Raw genomic sequence first — 24,113 nt, 5'->3', positions numbered from 1 at the left:
GTTAATGTGGTCGTGTGAACCCAGCCTAAGAATGCACATAAATGAAGAGAAAAATAAGTTTCAGATAAGAGTATGATATTGAACCATCAACGATAATGGATCATAGTCCATTAGATGAAAATAAAATACTACTATTGTTTTTATTTTGTATCAGTTAAAACTATATTGTGAATTTATAACTATCCATATACCTTTTTTTTTATTTATTTTTTATTAATTTTTTTAAACATTGGTGAAGTTGCAAGAACAGACAGGGTCAGGATACATCAGTCAAAAATTTGTGAGCGGTGATAATTATTGCATGTTTGGTCTATGTATTTGTATCACACAGGATATGTAAGATTATGGCTATGTTCACACAGGGCGAATACGCAGCGTAAAAGCAAACAGCGTATCCACCCTGGGCACCGCAGGGAATTCCAGCTGAAAAACGGCACCGAGTCGTGGTGCAGTTTTTCGGCCGGAATGTTTACTGCGGAAAACTGAACATAAAAAAAAAGTTTCATACTTACGAAGTTATGGCGACGCATCCTTCTGCCGTCCGGCATTCTGTGGTAACGTTTCATCCCATGTGACCGCTGCAGCCTGTGATCGGCTGCAGCGGTCACATTGGATGAAATGTCATCCAGGATGCCAACCTGGACGAAGAAGCACAAATGTCTGGGTGAGTAAAAGATTATTTGTTTTCTGAGTTGCGATTTTTGCGGCAGAATCACAGCTCTTCCACCGCAAAAATTTACGTAACGTGTGAACTTACACTATGCTTTTTCATTGCTTAATTATTGGTCTAATTTTATTAATATAAATTTATTTAATTAATTTTTTACTATAAGTGGTCAGGAATGCATTATCTTTGTGTGCACTGCTGTCCCCAGTTACAGATCACTGATAACAGTTACCAGTGATCTGTGTACCGAGGCATGTAGATTGTGTCTTCTCTCTGCACAGGGAATCCCTGACACATCCTCACAGTATTTCATAGCAACCAGCCAAATGCAGAAGCAGTGACATCTGCACTCGAGGATACAATATGAACACTGCATTTAGGGTTTTTAGTGACGGGGGAACTGATTATTTCAGTTCACAGTCAGTGTATGTTGACACGGCTTATTTTTGGCCGTTTTTAAGGCCGTTTAGAAGATTCGTTCTCTTCCGACGGGCCGTTTTTTTACCGGCCGTTTTTGAAAACCGGCCATGTAAAAAAACGCCTGCGAAAAAGAAGTGCATGTCACTTCTTGAGCCGTTTATGGAGTCGTTTTTCATTGGCGAAAAACGTGAGTTGCTAAAAAAAAACAGGTGAAAATCAGGAGCTGTTTTCCCGTGAAAATAGCTCCGTATTTTCAGACGTTTTTTATTAAGCGTGTGAACATAGCCTCACAGTACAGAATCACACTGGCAGACCAATCCTGCCGTTAGCACTGTATGGAAAAATGCAAAGAGCCATCAGACAGAACAGCTAAATTAACTAGGAAGTGGCATGGAGACTGTGCCATTAGCCTGTTAATTTACGCATGGTGGGCGGGATGGTGTCAAGATGCTAAGTAGGGGAAAACCCTGTCATAATGGCATGTCAGAAGTTTTAATTGGTGGGGGTCCGAGCACTGAGACCCCCACCGATCACTAAAATGAAGGGACAGAAGTGCTCGTGTGAGCGCTCCGCCACTTTGCCTCTGTTCGTCTTTTCTTGGAAAGCCGATGTAACGTGTACAGGCTCATAGACTTTCTATTCAGCTCGTACACCGCTATATCGGCTTTCTGAGAAAGGCGAAACAGAAACAAAGCGGCTCAGCGCTCACGCAAGCACTTCTGCAGCTTCGTTGGTGGGGGTCTCAGTGCTCGGACCCCCACCGATCAAAACTTCTGAGAGTTCACTATGACATGTCAGAAGTTTGTTGAACGTTTAGTTACCCTTTGAGAACACAACGGACCCAGTGATTTTTTTGGTTTGTTTTTACATCCCCACCTTCAGAGAGTCAGAAACTTTTCTATTTTTCAATGTTTTTTTAATGGCACCATCTGAGGCACAAATAATGTACTGACAAACTTTTTTTGTGGAGGGGTGCAATAAACTGCAATTCTATCAGTGTTTACAGTGTTCACCGTGCGGAATAAGGCCTCATGCACAGGACCGTAGCCATATGCACTGCCGTGATTTTCGGCTCGGATAGCCGCGGAGCGTCACCTGCGGACCGCCCGCAAATCGCGAGCCGTGCATATGGCCGCATGCATTAATTTCAATGAGCCAGGGCCCCTGGGCAATGCACGGCATGTGAAAACCACGGTCGTGTGCATGGGCCCATTGAAATGAATGGGGCCGCAATTCACCCGCAGATTTGCGGGTGAATTGCGGCTGCAAAAATACATTCGTGTGCATGGGGCCTTAATGTTGTTAACTTTTTTCTGCATGACAGTACAATTACAACAATACCAGATTGAAATAATATTTTGTTTTACTACTTTTGCACAGCAAAAAGTCTTTAAAATTTTTTTAAAAAATCATCTGCTTTTGTGTCGCCATACTCTAAGGGACTTAACTTACTTTTCCATCAACAGAGCGGGTTTTTTCGAGATTACCCGATGTTTTCATTGGTACTATTTTGGGGATTTTGATCACTTTTTAGCCTGTTTTTTTTTTTGGAGGCAGGATAAACAAAAAAACAAATTCTGGCGAGGTTCTAAAATTTATTTTTTACGTAGGCAACCACGCGTGTTAAATAACGTGGTTATTTTATAGTTCGGGTCGTTACGGACACCAAGTATGTGTTTTTTTTTTTTTTTTACATCTCTTTATTTAACAAAGCATTATTATTTTTTGGTTTCCTTTTTCCTTTTTTTTATATTTTTAAAGATTTTGTTTAACCTTTTTGCACTTTTTATTTTAGTCCACCTTGAATATGTGTGAGCTTGATTGCTTATACACAGTAATACACTGTAATAATAATTCTGTATTGTAGTCTATTATGCCTGACAATTCCATAAATTAATTTACCCGTCAGTGTGACACCTACAGTATACACTACAGTGTAACGCCTATTGGCCCTGCCTCTCACCGGGATCCGGTACCAATCCCGTCCGTTGCAGCAGGGTGGCATAAGCTGTATATTGACACACGCTGCTGATGCCGCAGACTCATCTCCTGACCCATGTACGATGATTTGCGGGAAGTACATCCAAACAGTGCCGCACATGTAGAGTGGATATCAGGAAGGGGTTAAAAAGCTTTGAAAGATGTTTCAGGTGATCAGCCAAATCAGAGACACCCATCTGTAGACAGTACTGAGAGTTATTTTGCATAAGACGCGGAGCGAATAGAGAAATATTCTGTTTGGTGTGAAATTGATACAGAATTTTTTTTCCATCGTTTTGTCTTGCATACAGCATAAGCTTAACCCCTTCCCGCTCCTTGACGTACTATTACGTCATGGCAGCTGTATCGTTCGCGCTCCATGCCGTAATAGTACGTCTCGGGAGTAACGGCCGTTTCGGCCGTCCTCCCGACACATACAGGAGCTGTGACGCTGCTGTCTTGTTCAGCAGCTGTCACAGCTCCTACAGCGGGGACCGATCGCTGTGTCCCCGCTGATTAACCCCTTAAAAGCCGCGTTCTATAGAGATCGCGGCTTTTTAGGGGTTAAGCTGCCATGGTGACTATGGCGTCCGGCTATGCCATAGACGGAAGCCTAGTGGGTCCTGACAACGTTAGGACCCACTATGCTTGCTGTCAGTGAGTAGCTGACAGTTCTAATACACTGCACTACGCATGTAGTGCAGTGTATTAGAATAGCGATCAGGGCCTCCTGCCCTCAAGTCCCCTAGTGGGACAAAGTAATAAAGTAAAAAAAAAGTTAAAAAAAGATGTGTAAAAATAAGAAAATAAAAGATTTAAAAGTAATAAAAGTAAAAATCCCCCCTTTTCCCTTATCAGTCCTTTATTATTAATAAAAATATATAAACAAACAAATAAACTATACATAATTGGTATCGCGGCGTCCGTAACGGCCTGAACTACAAAATTATTTCATTATTTATCCCGCACGGTGAACGCCGTAAAATAAAATAATAATAAACCGAACCACAATCACAATTCTTTGGTCACTTCACCTCCCAAAAAAAGGAATAAAAAGAGATCCAAAAGTCGCATGTACCTAAAAATGGTACTGATCGAAACTACAGTTCGTTACGCAAAAAATAAGTCCTCGCACGGCTTTATTGATGGAAAAATAAAAACGTTCTGGCTCTTAGAATAAGGTAACACAAAAAGTGAATGATTGTTTACAAAACGTATTTTATTGTGCAAACGCTGTAAGACATAAAAAAAACTATAAACATCTGGTATCGCCATAATCGTATCGCCCCGCAGAATAAAGTGAATGTGTCATTTATAGCGCACGGTGAACGCTGTAAAAAAAAACGAAAAAAAAAACAATAGTACAATTGCTGTTTTTTAGTCACCACGCCACCTAAAAATAGAATAAAAACTGATCAAAAAGCCGCATGCACCCCAAGAAAACTGCAATGGATTCCTCAAGGGGTCTAGTTTCCAAATTGGGGTCACTTTTGGGGGGTTCCCAATGTTTTGGCACCACAAGACCTCTTCAAACCGGACATGGTGCCTAATAAAAAAGAGGCTTCAAAATCCACTAGGTGCTCCTTTGCTTCGGAGGCCGGCGCTTCAGTCATTACCGCACTAGGGCCACATGTGGGATATTTCTCAAAACTGCAGAATCTGGGCAATACGTATGAAGTTGCGTTTCTCTGATAAATCCTTTTGTGTTATAAAAAAATGGTATAAAGAGGATTTTCTGACAACAAAAAAAAGTTAATTTCACCTCTACTTTGCTCTAAATTTTTGTGAAACACCTAAAGGGTTCATAAACTTTCTACAGGCTGTTGTGAATACTTTGAGGGGTCTAGTTTCTAAAATGGGGTATTTGATAGGGGTTTCTAATATATGGGCCCCTCAAAGCAACTTCAGAACTGAACTGGAACCTAAAAAAATAAATAAATGAGGCAATACTTCGCTTCTTACATTATACTGATAATGAGCCGTGCCCACCCCGAGATGACCCCAGTTTTGACCGTTTGTATAAACGGAGACCCCTATTAGACCGTTCCAGTGCCCGGTTTTCCCAAGCATTCACCCCCGAGAAGTGTATTTCTATTGATGAGTCCCTGGTACATTTTAAAGGGAGGGTTCAATTCCGCGAGTACCTGCCGGGTAAGAGGGCAAGGTATGGCGTGAAGATGTATAAGCTGTGAGAGTGCATCAGGGTATACCTACAGGTTTAGGATATATGAAGGAAAGGCCACCCCCAAATCAGACTGCATCCTGGACTACAATAGGTACATGGGAGGGATGGACTTGTAAGATCAAGCCCTGAAGCCCTACAGCGCCATGCGGTGTGGTATAAGAAGCTGGCCGGGCACATCATACAGATGGCATTGTACAATGCGTACATGCTATGTCGATGTGCAGGCCAGACGGGAACTTTCCTGGAATTTCAAGAGGTGATTATCAAGACCCTAATCTTTAGGGACCAAGAAGGGGGGGCACCCAGTACTTCTGGAAGCGAGCCCACACGCATCGTACCAGGGCAACACTTTCCAGGAGAAGTTCCCCAAACTGGCAAGAAGGGAAAAAGTCAAAAGAGGTGCAAAGTCTGCTATAAGAGGGCGATAATGGATGACACAATATATCAATGTGACACGTGTCCCGAATAACCAGAGCTCTGTATGAAAGTGTTTTAAAATTTATCATACATCCCTTGGTTTATAATTTACCCCAATTTTACTTACCCTGATGCACTCCACACAGCTTATCCCCCCTCGTCTTTCCCCTCTGGGCCCTGCTGTGTGTCCAGGCAGCTGATAACAGCCACATGTAGGGTATTGCCATACCCGGGAGAACCCACATTACAGTTTATGGGGTGTAGGTCTCCGGTCAAAATGCTCACTACACCTCTAGATGAATGCCTTAAGGGTGTAGTTTTTAAAACGGGGTCACTTCTTGCGGGTTTCAACTGTACTGGTACCTCAGGTGCTTCCGCATACATGACTTCGCACTAGAAAATCCCCAGTAGGCCAAATGGTGGTCCTTTCCTTCTGAGCCCTCCCATGGGCCCAAACGGCAGTTTATCACAACAAATGGGGTATTGCGGCCCTCAGAACAAACTGCGCAACAGAATGGGGTATTTTGTTTCTTGTGAAAATAAGAAATTTTCAGCCAAAACTACATATTATTTGAAAAAAACAATTCTGTTTTCATTCCCAGCCCAATTCAAATAAGTTCTGTGAAGAAACTATGGAGTCTAAATGGTCACATTACCCATAAATGAATTCCTTGAGGGGTGTAGTTTCCAAAATGGGGTCACTTCTGGTGGGTTTCCATTGCTTTGATACCTCTGGGTCTCTGCAAATGCGACATGGCACCCGAAAACCAAACCAGCAAAATCTGTACTCCAAAGAACACACAGCGCTCCTTCCCTTCTGAGGCCTCCCATGGGCCCAAACGGCAGTTTATTGCAACAAATGGGGTATTGATGCACTCAGGAGAAATTGGGCAACAAAATTGAGTATTTTGTTCCCTGTGAAAATAAGAAATTTTGGTAAAAAATTACATCTTATTGGAAAAAATGTCATTTTTTTAATGTCACAGCCCAATTGAAATAGGTGCTGTGAAAAAACTGTGTGGTCAAAATGCTAACAACAACCATAAATGAATTCCTTGAGGGGTGTAGTTTCCAAAATGGGGTTACTTTTGGTGGGTTTCCATTGCTTTGATACCTCTGAGGCTCTGCAAATGCGACATGGCACCCGAAAACCAATCCAACAAAATCTGGACTCCAACAAACATATAGCGCTCCTTTCCTTCTGAGCCTTCCCATGGGCCCAAACGGCAGTTTATCACCACAAATGGGGTATTTGTCAAAATGGTAACAACAACCCTAAATGAATTCCTTGAGGGGTGTAGTTTCCAAAATGGGGTCACTATTGGGGGATTCCTACTGTTTTGACACCTCAACACCTCTTCAAACCTGGCATGCTGCCTAAAATATATTCTAATAAAAAAAGGACTCAAAATGCACTAGGTGCTTCCTTGCTTCTAGGGCTTGTGTTTTAGTCCACGAGCGCAGTAGGGCCACATGTGGGACATTTCTAAAAACTGCAGAATCTGGACAATACATATTTAGTAGTGTTTCTCTGGTAAAACCTTCTGTGTTACAGAAAAAAAATGAATAAAATTGAAATTCAGCAAGAAAAATGAAATTTGCAAATATCACCTCCACTTTGCTTTAATTCCTGTGAAATGCCTGAAGGGTTAAAAAACTTTCTAACTGCTGTTTTGAATACTTTGAGGGGCCTAGTTTTTAAAATGGGGTGTTTTATCAGGGTTTCTAATACATAGGCCCCACAAAGCCACTTCAGAACTCAAGAGGTACCTTAAAAAAAAGGCTTTTGAAATTTTCTTAAAAATATGAGAAATTGCTGTTTATGTTCTAAGCCTTGTAACGTCCAAGAAAAATAAAAGAATGTTCAAAAAACGATGCCAATCTAAAGTAGACATATGGGAAATGTGAACTAGTAACTATTTTGGGTGGTATAACAGTCTGTTTTACAAGCAGATGCATTTAAATTCTGAAAAATTCATTTTTTTCAAAATTTTCTCTAAATTTTGCAATTTTTCACCAATAAACACTGAATATATCGACCAAATTTTACCACGAACATGAAGCCCAATGTGTCACGAGAAAACAATCTCAGAATCGCTTGGGTAGGTTTAAGCATTCCGACGTTATTACCACATAAAGTGAAATATGTCAGATTTGAAAAATGGGCTCTGAGCCTTAAGGCCAAAACTAGGCTGCGTCCTTAAGGGGTTAAAGGCTATTTAAACCTTTGACAGACATTTTTTTTTTTTAACAAAAAGGTAAATCTGTGATTGGTGCAACTTTACAGTTTTTATTAAAAATTATTTTTACTTTGAGATACAGCTGCTCTGTATTCTCTATACAGAGCAGATGTATCGTTCGTTAAATCCTTTTCCCGTCAGGTCAGCGTAGGATCCACCTGTAATCTATCACAAGTTCATAACTTAGCTGTGATAGATAACAGGTGGATATGACACGCAACTGCGGGACTGACGGATTCAGGTCATACAGGATACAGAGAAGTTGTATCTCAAAAGCGTAAAATTATTTTTAATAAAAACTATTTATAAAGTTGCACAAATCACATTGATTGACCTTTTTATAAAAAAAAAATGCCTTTCAAAGGTTTACATAGGCTTTAATATATCTGTCTATGGTCAGTTGCAACAATTCTCCTGGCTAAGGCCCCATACACACGACCGTAGTTTTATCCATAATTACAGATCCATAATTACGGATAATCTGAGGACGCATTATTTTCTGTAATCCACGCCTTTCTGTACGGATATGTGTCCGGTTGTAGAAATGATCCGCAAACTATGGAACATGTCCTATTCTTGTCCGCAATTGCGTCACAGACTCGCCCATAGAAGTCTATGGGTGCATGCAAAATTGCAGACGGCTACAGTTGCGTAACCGTAGCGGTCCGTAATGCGGAAGCGCTGCTATGCGATGGCAGGGGATTCTCCAAGAACATGGTGCCTGAGCGATCATTCGACCTTTTCAAGAGGTGGGGTCATGTTGGTGACATCATTTCTAGTCTCTTATTTGCGGATCCGTAAATACGGATGCACTATGGACCGTATTTGCAGACAGATGTGCCAGATATGCAAATGACTTGCGGATGACTACGGGTTCCGTATTTGCGGTCAGTAAAAAACACTACGGTCGAGTAAAAGGGGCCTTAGACCTCATTTCCAGTATTTTTGTTGCTTTGTACATTTTTACACCAGGAGACAGATTCCACTTAGTGTAGTGATGCATCTGTTAGCAAATATTTAGCACATTGCACATATCCTTATATTGCTCCTTTTATTATTAATGGAATGTCTTTTAATAATAATAATTCTATGGCTTAATTTGGATAGGAAGTCCATTTTTTATCTCAAGATCAAACATATTTGTAGAATTTTACCACATCACAGATGTGCTATATCAGGTAACTAGCGTAATACTACTATAATTAATAGAGATGGGTTATTATTAGTGCTTGAAGCTGTGAAGGGTAGAAAATAAAAAATGAAGGCCCCATGCACACGACCATAAATTTTAACCGTAATTACGGACCCATTTATTTCTATTGCCTATATTCTAAGGTGTCCGGGCCGTAGAAAGCTTCCGTAAAAAATAGGAAATTTTACGGACCGTGCTCCCATACTTTATAATGGGAGCACCACCCGCAAATTGGGTGACTGTCCAAAGCCGGCCATGTGATTACCGGCATGGTCATGTGCATGGGGCCTAAGATTGATAAATTGTGAACAAAGCACTGTATTATAACTGAGAAGCTCTGTCATAAAAGGCTAGTGGTGGGAGGCCACAAAATACTATGCATCAGATTGAAATAAATAATAAGATGTCAATAGTTGATATTAGAAGTCGACAATGGATGACAGTCATTTCCCGGGAAGTAAATGAAGAACATTGTTTGGATGTAAGTCTCTGGACTGTTGGACCTCCTCTTAGGGTATGTTCACACGGCAGCGTCCGTTACGGCTGAAATTACGGTGCTGTTTTCAGGAGAAAACAGCACCGTAATTTCAGCCGTAATGGCATGTGCAGGCGTTTTTCGCTGCGTCCATTACGGACGTAATTGGAGAAGTTTATCCATGGAGTCCATGGAAAACGGCTCCATTTACGTCTGAAGAAGTGACAGGCACTTCTTTGACGCGGGCGTCTTTTTTACGTGCCGCCTTTTGACAGCGGCGCGTAAAAAAAATGCCCGTCGGAGCAGAACATCGTAAGACCCATTCTAATGAATGGGCAGATGTTTGCCGACGCTTTTGAGACGCATTTTCGGACGTAATTCGGGGCTAAAACGCCCGAATTACGTCCGTAAATAGTGTGTGTGAACCAAGCCTTAGAGCAGTTGGACTGTATGGACAAGTGAGTTCTTGCAAAAGAACCAGACCAGGAAGAACCATAAAGCTCAAGTTATGAATTTACAAAACTCCACATCAACTGAGAATATCTGAAATGAACTAAAGTGATCTAATTAAATAATACCAAAATTTTTATATTTCTCTGTGACGGCTGACTATATTGATGTACTAAAGGGCAAAGATAAAGCCGCTATTAAATGTAACTGGAGCTGAAACATTAAGATGATGGTGTAATGATGCATGGAGCGCTAATGTTCAAAAATATCCTAGTAAAGGCTACAAAAATGAGTCGGGATCGATTTTTCAGATTGGCAGAAGCTTTGATCTTAAATGGACAATAACCAAATGAGAGCTCTTCAGGCGCCTACACAGTCCCCTAACCTAAATCTGTATGACATACACTTTACAAGTACATTACAGACAGAACCCTAGTGCGCTGTCATGGACTGTAAATAAAAAAATGGTCGAAAAAAAGAGGGCTGTTGATTTGGACAATGCAACCACAAGAGAAGGAACAATCTGTTTATATATAGCTATAACATAAATGTAATTATATTCATTTGTTATTGACAACGTGATCCATTCTTGATCCTCTATGAGGAGGGCAAATGGATATCTAACCAAATCATTTAAATTATATCCTGTGCAACTATATTTTAAACTCATATTTAGTTAAGCACCCCAAGGTAAATAGATCTAAGACAGACAAAAGGACTGACAAAGGGACAAACAGAAAGACAGCTGTAGACACAGTCTCATGTAAAAATTTGTGTACTTGTCAAATGACATGTTCTGGTGAACTGGAGCCATCCATGTATTGCATAGATGGCCATTCATCTGAATTCGATGTATTGCTACATTTCCCCTACAGCGGCCATTGAAATGTCCAATCTGAGAGAGGCTGTTTCAGATGAGACAACCCCTTTAACACAACCACTGCAGAAAACAACCTTACACACGGCATAAGTCTGTAAATTTACAGTCTGACATTACTGTTTATTTGCTTAAAGTAGTATTCCCAGAATCAAAATTTATCAACTGTCCACAGGAAAGGGAATGTCTCTGATCAACAGTAGCCTCATTACTGGGATCTCCCCCCCCCCCCCCCCGATCACTAAAACAGGGATCCCGAGCCCCCATTCCTCACTGCATACATCAGTGAGGAAAGGTTTGAATGGAGCGGCAGGCGAGTATGCGCAGTGCAGCTTAATTTAAAGTCCATGGGACTGACTGAGACAGCTGAGTACAGTGCTTGGCTATTTTCATTAGTCCCACAGAATAGAGCGGCAGGGCGCATGCTCGTCCGCCATCTCATTCAAGCTCCTACTCACTGTGGGGAGTGCAATGAGGAGGAACAAGGGTCTTGGGATCTTCATTCTATTGATCGGTGAGGTCCAAATGAATAGACACTTACTTATGATCTATTCTGTGGATAGGTGATAAATGTCGATTCTGGAAATACCTATTTTAATGCATCATAGTGGAGAAAAATTTGCAAAAGTCAAGAGAAATATTTAAGTAATATGTGAAAGACCACCTATCACACAAATGTATGAGAGATAGATCACATTGGTGTGCACCACCTGGGTATTGTATATATTTGAGGGAAGGAGAAGAGGAAAGTGTGTGATCTATTAATATATAACTTTTATTAATGTTCATTAAAATTGACAAATAAGATAAAATTCCAATGGTGCAATCGGGTATGTGCAAGTGACCCCCAAACTCACATACCCTTAGGCCATATGAACAGTGTAACAAATTGTGTCACTGTGAAAATCACATTTATTTGTGTGCTGCCATGCGGTTGACAAGCAGCACATTGTGAATGGGTTCCATCCAGATAATCTCCCACGATGGTGTACCCTGTGACCTGAGCAGCAACGTGGTAGATGGCTGTCAGAATGGATCGGGATTAACAAGATTGTTGATGCACTGCAACGGCGCCCCAGCTATTAGCAGGGGCAGCGGTGTCAGTGAATCGTCCGGGTGTCAGACTATGATCCCGGCAGTGCGGGACCCGGCCTCAGCGCTGTGCCTAGATGCAGGACGGCAATACAGTAAGCGCTGTATGACAAGGAGGGAGATATTCTCGCAAGGTGAAGCCGGCCGAGACCGCACTGTCTAATGAACCCCCACAGATGACCATATGAACAGTGTGACAAATTGTGTCACTGTGAATTCACATTTGAATGTGTAGTGCCAAATTGTGTCACTGTGAAAATCACATTTATTTGTGTGCTGCCATGCGGTTGACAAGCAGCACAGTGTGAATGGGTTCCAGCCAGATAATCTCCCACGATGGTGTTCCCTGTGACCGAAGCAGCAACGTGGTAGATGGCTGTCAGAATGTAACCACTGGCTTGATTAAGAATTGCATGAATTTGTATATCAGTTACCTTCCGACACCAGGGACACTGTGCAAATCCTTAATGGCCTGGATGGTAGTTCCCTGGAGGTGAATGAATGGCTAACTACATGTGATGTAGACTCCCTGTACACCAGTATTGACCACAATACAGGTTGTGCGACAGTTGAATTTTTCCTAATAGGGAAAGAAAATTCTAATCCAACCCGCAGGACTTTTGTCCTATGTGCACTTAAATTCATTCTCAAACACAATTACTTTCTCTTTGATGGACGTTTCTATTTACAAATACGCGGAACGCAACTTTTGCTAATCGCTATCTAGGTTGGTGGGAAGAAAAATTAGTCTTTTGCTCCTCAATGGATAAATTTACCACCAAGATCAACATTTGGCGTCGTTACATTGATGATATTCTGTTCATTTGGAACGGTTCACCTATGGAATTGGAAGATTTCATAGGAACCTTGAATAATAATGATTTTAACCTAAGACTGACCTTAGTGTATGATCAACACTCAATTCCTTTTCTTGATGTGAGGTTCTTTACAAATGAACACGGCATAATTGAGACTGATTTGTTTCGGAAGGACACAGCTACAAATAGCCTCCTAGATGCCACCAGTGCACATTCAGTAAATACCATCAAAGGGATCCCTAAGGGAGAATTTTTGCTTCTTAGATGAAATTGTTCCACTTTCCAACTATTCAAAATGAGGGCAGTAGAATTAAAGAACAGACTGTCAGTAATGAATTATTCTAAAAGAAGCATCAAAAAGGCATATAACTGGCCTTTGAGAACGGAACGTGAGACACTGCTCACCCCAAAGGTGAAAGTCCACAAGGGACGAGAACAACGATTTATCACGGATTTCCATGAAAACAGGGATGAAATGAATAACATTTTCAACTGTCACTGGAAAATTCTGCTCAGTGACCCAGTACTTAGGAACATCTTAGGAAATAGAGTATCGCTAGGATATAGGAAGGGCAAGACAATCTCGAAGAAGCTGGTACGAAGCCACTTCTCAAGAGAGAATAGAACCAATTCAACTCTGAATCCTGGCTTCTACTCCTGCAAAATGTGCAGGGCCTGCAGAATTCTGATAGAAAAAAGACAGTTCGTAGAGGCCTATGGAATCAACCATCACGTTAGAGACCATATCAGATGTACTACACATGGGGTGGTTTACGGTCTTGAATGTCCTTGTGGCCTCAAATATATTGGCAAAACAGTGAGGGAACTACGTGTCCGCATTAGAGAACACATCAACTCCATTATTAATTATGACAAAAATCAAAGTGAATGTCAGTCAAAAAAGAAACCATTTTGCCCGACCCCAATAGCCAGACATTTCAAAGTCAAGCATAATTTGAACTGGGACTACTCTAAAAGGCTGGGCCTTGTGTCAAATACGCCTGGGCATTAGAAGGGGAGATTTAGATTTGGCACTCCTCAAAAAAAGAAAGAGAGAGTGAGTGGACCTTTAATTTGAATACAGTCAATCCATTAGGACTCAATGAGAATTTTGGATTTGGCGGTTTCCTTTAATATTAGGTACTGAGGTTGATGTTTCAACTTCACCGCAACTTCCCTATACAAAATATATAATTTATATATACATTTTATTAAATATATATATTTTTTGCTCCACATCATAATTTCTGTTTTTTCATTTATTTATTTTGTGTATCTCTTAAAGTATTAGAAAACACTCAATTGAGGCATAAATATGCCATTATTGATCCTTCATTTAGCCATGCGTATCTACAATTTAATATCTCTTTATCTAATTTGATCATTTATTATTCCAATATGACCTATGTATCAAATCTGTATTCCAGGACCAGGATTGGGCGGTCTGGCTGTCAATCAATTCTTACCCTATTTATAAGGCAGTTTAATGGCGGTCCCCCACCCCTAGAAGAAGCCAGAATGCTGGCGAAACGCGCGTCGGGTGCTTAGCACTTTTTACAATCCATGGTGCACTTACATGGCACTTAGCTGCACAGTACAAATTCAGTCGGTTAGCAGCTAAACTTACTTTACAACCGGACTGACAGCCGTCAGCTGTCCCACGAGTGCAATAGTGTAGTTCGTAACATACCCCGGTGTGCCTCATTCCAGCAGCTGGGCGAGACCCAAAACTTACCTGCTGCATTGACTGCTGATCGCCGTCGGACAATCCACCGTACGGTCTTCTCTGCACTATTGCTCCGGTCATCTGTGGGGGTTCCGTCACGGCTGTTCACTCCTTGTCATACAGCGCTCACTGTATTGCCGTCCTGCATCCAGGCACAGTGCTGAGGCCGGGTCCCGCACTGCCGGGATCATAGTCCGACACACGGACGATTCACTGACACCGCTGCCCCAGCTGACAGCTGGGGCGCCGTTGCAGTGTGTCAACAATCCTTTCAATCCCGATCCATTCTGCCAGCCATCTACCACGTTGCTGCTCCGGTCACAGGGAGCACCATCGTGGGAGATTATCTGGCTGGAACCCATTCACACTGTGCTGCTTGTCAACCGCATGGCAGCACACAAATAAATGTGATTTTCACAGTGACACAATTTGGCAGCACACCTTCAAATGTGAATTTCACAGTGACACAATTTGTTACACTGTTCATATGGCCTAAGGGTATGTGAGTTTGGGGGTCACTCGCACATACCCGATTGCACCATTGGAATTTTATCTTATTTGTCAATTTTAATGAACATTATTAAAAGTTATATATTAATAGATCACACACTTTCCTCTTCTCCTTCCCTCAAATATATAAGAGAAATATTTAAACTGGTCAAGTATGCAAAGCAACATTCCTCACAGGACTGTCAAGGACCTGCAGGAACATTTGGCTGCCATGGAAGTAGTGACACTTGCAAAAACATGATCTACAAGCACAAGTCATCAGAAAAAAACCTTACTGTGATCTATTAACAAAAGTCAACATCTCAACTATGCCACACAACACTTAGGCCCCATGCACACGAACGTGCTTTTGTGGCTGCAATTCCCCCAAAAATCCACGAGAGAATTCATTTCTATGGGCCCATGCACATGACCGTGGTTTCCATGGTCCGTGCATGGCCCAGGAGCACAGACTGCAGAAAGAACGGGTAATTCTTATTACGGCCGTGTTCTGCGGTCCGGGCTCATTGAAAATAATGGCCGCGGCCATGTGCACTGCCCACGATTTGTCGGGCAGCTTGTAGCTGACACTACGTGGCCGGCCGGCCGACCTGAAAATCACGGCCGTGCACATGGCTACGGTCGTGTGCATGAAGCCTTAGGGTATGTTCACACGTAGTCAACAAAAACGTCTGAAAATCCAGAGCTGTTTTCAAGGGAAAACAGACCCTGCTTTTCAGACGTTTTTTTACCAACTCGCATTTTTCGCTGCGTTTTCAAGCCGTTTTTTACGTCCGTTTTTGGAGCTGTTTTCATTGGAGTCTATGAGAAAACAGCTCCAAAAACGTCCAAAGAAGTGTCCTGCACTTCTTTTGACGAGGCTGTATTTTTACGCGTCGTCGTTTGACAGCTGTCAAACGACAACGCGTAAATAACAGGTCGTCTGCACAGTACGTCGGCAAACCCATTCAAATGAATGGGCAGATGTTTGCCGACGTATTTGAGACGTATTTCCAGACGTAAAACGAGGCAAAATACGCCTCGTATACGTCTGAAATTTGGCCGTGTGAACATACCCTAAGAGAAACCAAGGACATTTCAAGAAAAAAAAACCTTCCAACTGTTGAGCTGGGGGGGGGAGGGGGGGGACGATACTGTAATGCGTTGGGTCATGTGGCAGTCGGGGGCATTGTGGGGCTAGAGGAAAGAAGGAATTTTTCTAAATATCAACAAATGCTGGAAGCCAATGCCCTACATTTGGTAAAGACACAAGGTTTTGGAATGGCTTTCACAGTCCCCAGACTTAAAAATTATTGATAACCTGTAGTAAATCCTAAATATGCTGTGCATGCAAAACGACCAAGGAATGTTTCAGAACTTAAAAGCATTTTCAAGAAAAAGTGGGAAAAATCATAAAGCAAGAATACAAAGACTGAAAGCTGGCTACAAGAAACAACTGCAGGCTGTGATTTCTGTTAAAGAGGTTATTGCTAACTATCGACTAACAGAAATGCCCAAACATTCAGCAGCCAAACAAAAACTATTAGTGAATTAAAATTTGCACAACGGTGTCATTTTTAAGTTAGAAAATGTTCTTTTCACTTTGCACTGTGCATTTGATATGAAATGAAAATAATTGCGAGGAATGTCTCGACTCAGGTGTCATTTCTAGGTTGTAAATTTAAATCCAGAAGTCCTTAGTGCACATTTTCACCCCAGTAAGGATTATGCTGATGTTGGTTTACAGGACGGAGGGATTTTTTGGCTTTATTTTTTATTACCTCACCGTAATTTTCTTAATTTTTAAGACTATGTAGCTATTTGATGCATTGTTTCCTGCTAAACAAGCTGCAGATATCTTAGTTATTTTGATCAATATTTTATTTAGTTTAGGGTACACATAAATTAGCTTTTAAAGAGACACCAGATTGTAAGTGCCCTATCTCCTACATAATGTGATCGGCGCTGTAATGTAGATAACAGTGGCTTTTATTTTGAAAACGATCTTTTTTTTTTTTTTTTTTTAAAGAGAAATATTTAATGACTTAATCTTCACCATCAACAAAATAAGAAAAACACACACTACTAGGAAAAAAACAACTTCTTTTGAGCTTCAACACTGCGCTAACAGATTAAGACTTGTATGCAGCTCTTCGGTTTATTACTACTAGGTGGCACATGACCACAATATTTATTTTCAATCAAAACGTACATCGTTGAAGCAGAGTTTACTTAAATACTGAAAAACAATTAAAAAAAATATATGTACTATAAACTTTTTCTGGGGGCTAAACAAAAATATAAATCTAGCATACATGTAAGCACACAGTAGTGTATTATCCCCTTTCTTGCACGAAAAAAAAACAAATCTTCTAATTCTGCAACACAATCTTGCTTGCCATGCCACAATAGCCATACTTCCCATTTCAATATATAGGAAAAGTAAGACGTCACAAAGTCACAGTCCTAAGGGTATGTGCACACACACTAATTACGTCCGTAATTGACGGACGTATTTCGGCCTCAAGTCCTGGACCGACCACAGTGCAGGGAGCCGGGCTCCTAGCATCATACTTATGTACGATGCTAGGAGTCCCTGCTACTCCGTGGAACTGCTGTCCCGTACTGAAAACATGATTACAGTACGGGACAGTTGTCCTGCAGAGAGGCAGGGACTCCTAGCATCGTACATAAGTATGATGCTAGGAGCCCGGCTCCCTGCACTGTGTTCGGTCCGGGACTTGCGGCCGAAATACGTCCGTCAATTACGGACGTAATTAGTGTGTGTGCACATACCCTAACAATTGAGGTAGAACGGTGAAGAGAAGACAGTGACTAAGGTCTGGGTAAGTAGTGTATTCTCTAATCATGTAGAGTGAATTGTCCAAATTCTTCTGCATAAGACTTCCTAATGTATTTATACTTATGACTGGTCTGGGGGAAAAAAACGAGGTTTCTGGACGAAAAACTATCATTTTTGAGCAAGTTATGAACAATTTTAGATTTATGCTAATTAGTTTCTCAATGCCCAACTGGGCTTTCTTTAAGTTTTGACCAAGTGGGCGTTGTAAAGAGAACTGTATGACACTGACAGCATCATACACTTCTCTTCATTCATGGCCAGCTTCTTTCACTGCACAGCGTGATCTTGTGAGATCCCGCTGTGTTGTCATTTACTCACATTAACTTTACTGAAGTGTCTTGAGAGTGAATAGACATCGCCTCCAGCCAGGACGCGATGTCTATTCACACTCCCGACACTTTGGTAAAGTTTCTGTGGGACTTACACAGCACAGCGTGATCTCGCGAGATCACGCTGTGCTGTGAGTACAGATGGATGTGAGTAAGTCCCACAGAAACTTTAACTAAGTGTGTGGAGTATGATTAGACATCGCGTCCTGGCTGGAAGCAATGTCTATTCACTCTCAAGACACTTCGGTAAAGTTAATGTGTGAGTAAGTGACAGCACAGCGTGATCTCGCGAGATCACGCTGTGCAGTGAAAGAAGCTGGCCATGAATGAAGAGAAGTGTCATACACTTCTCTTTACAATGCCCACTTGGTCAAAAGTTAAAAAACGCCTAGTTGGGAATGAAGAAACGAATTAGCATAAATATAAAATTGCTCATAACTTGCTTAAAAATAATCGTTTTTCAAAATAAAAACCACTGTTATCTACATTACAGCGCCGATCAGATTATGTAGGAGATAGGGCACTTAAAATCTGGTGACAGAGCCTCTTTAATTTCTATCAGTATGTAATATTATATTTTTTTAAATGGAGGAATACATAACAAAAGCAATTCCACCAATTTTTTTTGAATATAGTTACATTTTTTTTTTTACTCAAACTAATTTTAGCCTCTTATGTTTAACATTTTTTTATTTAAAACATTTCTATAGGACATTCACATTTTTATAGGGCATTGCATTTTAGCCTGTGCATATAAAATGCACAATCATCATTTAGGGCATATCTCAATACTGTCAGTATAAGCCTTGTTCACACAGTGCAGATTTTGCATGCATTTTTTAAGACAAAACCAGAACAGAATCCAGGAGAGGAGACACTTTAAGGTCTTACTTTATATATTTTCTTCTCTTTTGGTTCCGTTTCTGGTTTTGGCCTAAAAAATACAGGCAAATTCTGCACTGTGAACAAGGCCTAAAGCGGTCATCCCTGACTATCGCAATGCTTATAAGGTTAAACAAAAAATTGATGGATATAGATGAAAGCGCTACTGATAAAAGGAGTAGATCCAATATTTGTGATTTAAAGGATATTTAATGCATGCCTACACGTTTCAACACAGAACCTGCATCTTCATCAGGCCAAAAAAATATATTGATGAAGACGCAGGCTCTGTGTTGAAACGCGTAGGCATGCATTAATTATCCTTTAAATCACAAATATTGGATCTACTCCTTTTATCAGTAGCGCTTTCATCTAGATCTATAAATTTTTGTTCTAACCTTATCTCTATGCGCTACCATTCTTATGCTACCGGTCTTTGGATTTGAGAGCTGCAGCTGACTACAATAATTATACATGCTTACATCAGTGTTGTGCCTGAACTGTACAACTTACATAGGTGAGCGCAACTGCTTCTGCTTGAATTTTATTCATTTAACCTATCAGGTTTATCTTGCACTATGTGGCGCTGTGCATCTCTTTTTCTCTCTTTAGGTATAAGGTTAAACATCTGGGATAAGTTGTCTGCAATACTGGCTGTTGGTGTCTACCAATTATAGACTCCCTGCCAACGACTGCTGTCCCTACATGATCACCATGACTGACATATATGGAATTTTTAATGCGAAGGGTTTAACTACACCACATGCTAGATTAAACAAGCAGCATTCCAAAACTGCTTTGCTTGACAGGCTTGCAATGAACAAATCCAAGAAAAAAAGTTAGAGGTCCAGCATACGATATGATGTGAAAAAATACGAAAGTGTTAAATAAAAGTCAAAATTAAAACATGAAATTAAAAAATCCCGGGACAGAACGCCTACGCGTTTCAAACTTTTCAGTTCTTAATTCATTGATTAAGAACTGAAAAGTTTGAAACGCGTAGGCATTCTCTCCCAGGATTTTTTAATTTCTTGTTTTCATTTTGACTTAAATAAACAGTTTTGTATTTTTTCACATCATATCGTGTGCTGGACCTCTAACTTTTTTCCTTGGATTTCTACCTACTCCAGACGTAGCTCCCTTGCCCATGCACCGAATAATCATGGAATGTGGTGTCTTTACTTCGAATGAGTGGTGAGCGGACCAATTTTTCTTGTATATTTTTTACTTACAATGAAGAACTCTATTATTTCTTAAGTAGGACATGATTAATATGTTTTGAAACTCACTAAAGCATATTAAAGTGCTATTATAAAGTACATAACTCCGTTCTTGTCACTCATATGTAATACAGAGGCCCACTGCACACGGCCGTACCTCAAATTACGGTCCATGGTTACGCCCACGGCCGGCCGCGTACAGTCACCCGCATTTTCCGGCCGTGCTCCCATTATTAAGTATAGGAGCACGCTTCGTGAAATCAAAAAATAGATGTCCTATTTTTTACGGATCATTTCTACGGCCCAGACACCTTCCCGTAAATATACAGAGGGTGTCCGTGGTCCATAGAAATGAATAAATCTGTATTTTGATCCGCAATTATGGTCCGTAATTGCGGATCCAAATTACGGGCGTGTATATAATACAATGTTGATACCTATTGTGGTGTATTTTTTTTAATTTTTTTCAACAAAGGCTTACTGATATATCTTGTATGTACAGATGTGTCCACCCTTACTTTTTCTTGAATTTAATTATGTTATACAATTTGGTATGGTAACAATTCAATACAATCTCGTACTATCCAGTACAAAAAGTATACGTTAAACGTATACAATTTTTTAACATGTGAATATATTGGCGACAGATGGCCAATGGATGGAATCCATCAGAGGCATCTGTCACAGCCATCCAGTAAAAAAAGTATACGTTAAACGTGTCTATGGGCAACATATAGGCAACAGATGCCTCTGATGGATTCCATCTGTCGTTGATAGATTCCCATATTAAAAAATGGTCTCCGTCATGCCATACATCTCAGGTTATGGCGAATTTTGAAAGAGAGAAAGAAGGACACATCTGGAATATAGTTTCATTTCAATGTTCAACACAACTACATAGTAAATGGTAGTTTATAATACAAAGCTTATCTTGGTGACCCACAACTCTACTGGCTAGACCCAGAACTCACTTTTATTAATAACCCCGGAAGTTTCAGCAGTCAGTTTGAGATTGGTTGGCTCTTATCCTATTTAATAGGTGCAGCTAGTAAGAACTCTACATACATAAAGCCATGGCACGTACTGCATATATTTAAAGCAACAATACTATCCTTCCATATTTAACTAAAATCTTAGGGTCAGTCCACACTGTTTTTTGGCACGGATTTTGACATGGAAAGCACGTCGGGATCAGCGCTAAAAAACTGGCCAAATCGCCGCCCATTGATTTCAATGGGAGGCAGAGGCATTTTGCTTCTCTGTGGCTTTTGGCCATTCGTGGGGAAAAAAAGCAGCATGCTCTTCCTTCGAGTGGATTCCACCTCTGACCACCCATTGAAATCAATGGGGAGACAGAAAAAATCTGCGGCGCTAATCTAGAACATTTATTTCAGCGGTTTTTGCATTAGATTCAACAGCCGCGGGCAAAAAAAGAAGGGAAAAAAAAAGACTTAAACAAAGCTGGCATTTCAAAATCTGCCTCAAAATTCCTGAAGAAGTTTTGGGCAGAATTTTCTGCCTGCAAAAATCTCTGTGTCAACTAGGCCTTACTATTTGTATACTATGAATGAGATTAGAGCTTCCCACAACTTAAATCGACCCAGGTTAAATGTCACTTATTACTAAAAGGTTAACCATTTGAAAACTGAATAATTGCCCCGATAGCAACGTGGCATACCATAAATGTGTGTTCCAAAGACAAACAAGATGTGGTAAAAATCATGATATCCTTAGATATTATTTACTAGTGGCAAATATACCCAAACCAATAAATGGAAGCCCTGATGCCTGTGGAATTTTGAGTATAATCTCCTTCATTGGCAAACCCCGTTTCCACAGACTATCAAAAATTTAAGTTGCAGATAATAATTCATATCCATAAATCCAGTATGGTTGCAATGACACCAATTCTGCAAAGCAAAAGCCAATAGAGCTTATCACTTATCTCCACTCTCACTGACTCTAGTTGAAAGCATCGCAACCACAAGAACCTGTAATCCCATTGAATTATTTCTCTTGGACTCACTTTCTGGTTTAAATAAAAACGGTCTAAGTCTTCGATTGGCACAGCAATAAGTTTCGAAGGAACATCGCCATAGATAAACGGCACATTTTTGCCTGCTTCCAGGTCAGTGTTTGGTGCTGGTCTATTGTCGTCATCATCGTCTCTGTGGCTACTGTCCGCCTTTGGTGGCTTTTTTTTCTTCTCTTCGGCTACGCGTTTTTCAATGGCATCCAATGATTCACGGGTAAATAATTTGAAGCTATCAGGGCCGGGTGGTGCAATAAGCGGAGCTGCCATGTTTTCATCCTGCAGCAACTTCTTTATTTATATAGCACCCAAGACAGTCAAACTCTGCAAGGAAAATAAAAACACAAAAATTCAATTAAAAAAACCGAATTCATAAATATTGACAATAATAAAGATTTTAAAGTTTATTACATAAGTTCAATCCAGCCTTATACGACATTACGCTTTCATTTAGAACAGCCAGTTAAATCATATGGAAGCTTCTCACAAAACCTATGGCTAAATTGAAAATCGAAAGTCTAAAAAGCCCATTTTTGTTACAGTGAACACCTAGGAAAAGTTAGTCATTATCATATATTAAAATGAATCACGACCTTCGAGTCACAGACAGTATGTATGTACTTTAAATAAGGGCATCGACAAGGTAATCTTAAAGAGCTAACCGAGTGGGTGCTATGAGCACCTACTGTACAGTCATCTGAGACACATATTGAAGGAGTTGTACATTGCTGGCAGCATTGAGGAAGGGAATCCCAATCTATCACTGTCAAATACCATGAAGCATCAATACTGCTCTTAGCAATTACCCTTTATGTATCTTTTACCCACATTTACTATCTTTACAAGCAAGGGACGTTTCTGGAATAGACGAAGGCAACCATGGGCAGAGAGGCTGGCATAATGCCCATCAGCGATTTCTGATGACCTTTGCCAGATCCATTCAGAGATGCAGGCTACTGTGTAAAGTAGTTGTACGGAAGTAGCAATACATATGATTATCCTGCCCTTGCCCTTATCTATTATCCAAATTGCTGAGGATCTAATAGAGAATTGCTGATATTTTCTGCACTATTGTCATGCAGCTGTGGCGTCCGGGATTTAAATCTATATTCAATATGGGCATGGAATTTGTATGTTGTCCTTGTGTTTGTGTCAGTTTCCTCTCACACCCCAAAGCATATATTGGCTTGCAATGAATGTGGCCCTAGTGTAGGTGTTCACATATGAAAACAACATAAAATATTTTTGGATAACTAGCTAATGGACATGTCATTTTTGGGACAAAAAAAAATACATCATTTATACATGTATCCTTTTATAATCCAAGTAAGGCCCAAAAATTAGGCTAAAATAATGTATTATTTCGTTTAGAGTTTTGTAAATCACTGGAATGAGGAGGCAGAAAAGCCAGCCCTCACACTAGCAGGAAAGTGGGGGACTGGCAAGAGATTGAAGGACTGTCTCCCAATGGCAAGTGGTGTAACGACTGCCATAGTGGCAGCTAAGGGGTCCACAAACTCAAGGTGGCCCTGCATACATCATCCTGACGCCGATCAGGCCATTGTGTGTGGCAACAGATATAAAGTCCTGTCAGGACCTTAAATGCAGTGGCGCATAGAGAAAAAGAGAACCTTGGATCATTTAGTAAATAAAGGGGTTTGTTCTGAGGTCTGAATTAATTTTGGGGACTAGTTTGGTGTTTTAATTAATTTTGGGGTCTGGGGTTTGAATTTATTTCGGAGTCTGGTATGGAATATGA

The 24,113-nt window shown here is 40.6% G+C and overlaps 1 protein-coding gene across 7 annotated transcripts in view; it reads right to left on the bottom strand.

Moving 5' to 3' along the window:
* Positions 1-24,113, bottom strand: part of SCN8A (sodium voltage-gated channel alpha subunit 8) — a 169,210-nt gene that overhangs the window by 103,514 nt on the left and 41,583 nt on the right. For all 7 annotated transcript variants that reach the window (XM_075851927.1, XM_075851926.1, XM_075851930.1 and 4 more), the window contains exon 2: positions 22,349-22,678. In XM_075851927.1, the coding sequence (XP_075708042.1) occupies positions 22,349-22,624 (276 nt within the window). In that variant the 5' untranslated portion in view covers positions 22,625-22,678. The remainder of the gene's footprint in view (positions 1-22,348; positions 22,679-24,113) is intronic.

Source organism: Rhinoderma darwinii, chromosome 2, assembly GCF_050947455.1.
Source record: "Rhinoderma darwinii isolate aRhiDar2 chromosome 2, aRhiDar2.hap1, whole genome shotgun sequence".
In the NCBI taxonomy this organism is placed as follows: Eukaryota; Metazoa; Chordata; class Amphibia; order Anura; family Rhinodermatidae; genus Rhinoderma; species Rhinoderma darwinii.
Note: the sequence above shows the minus strand (reverse complement) of the source record. Positions and strands in the feature narration are given on the sequence as shown.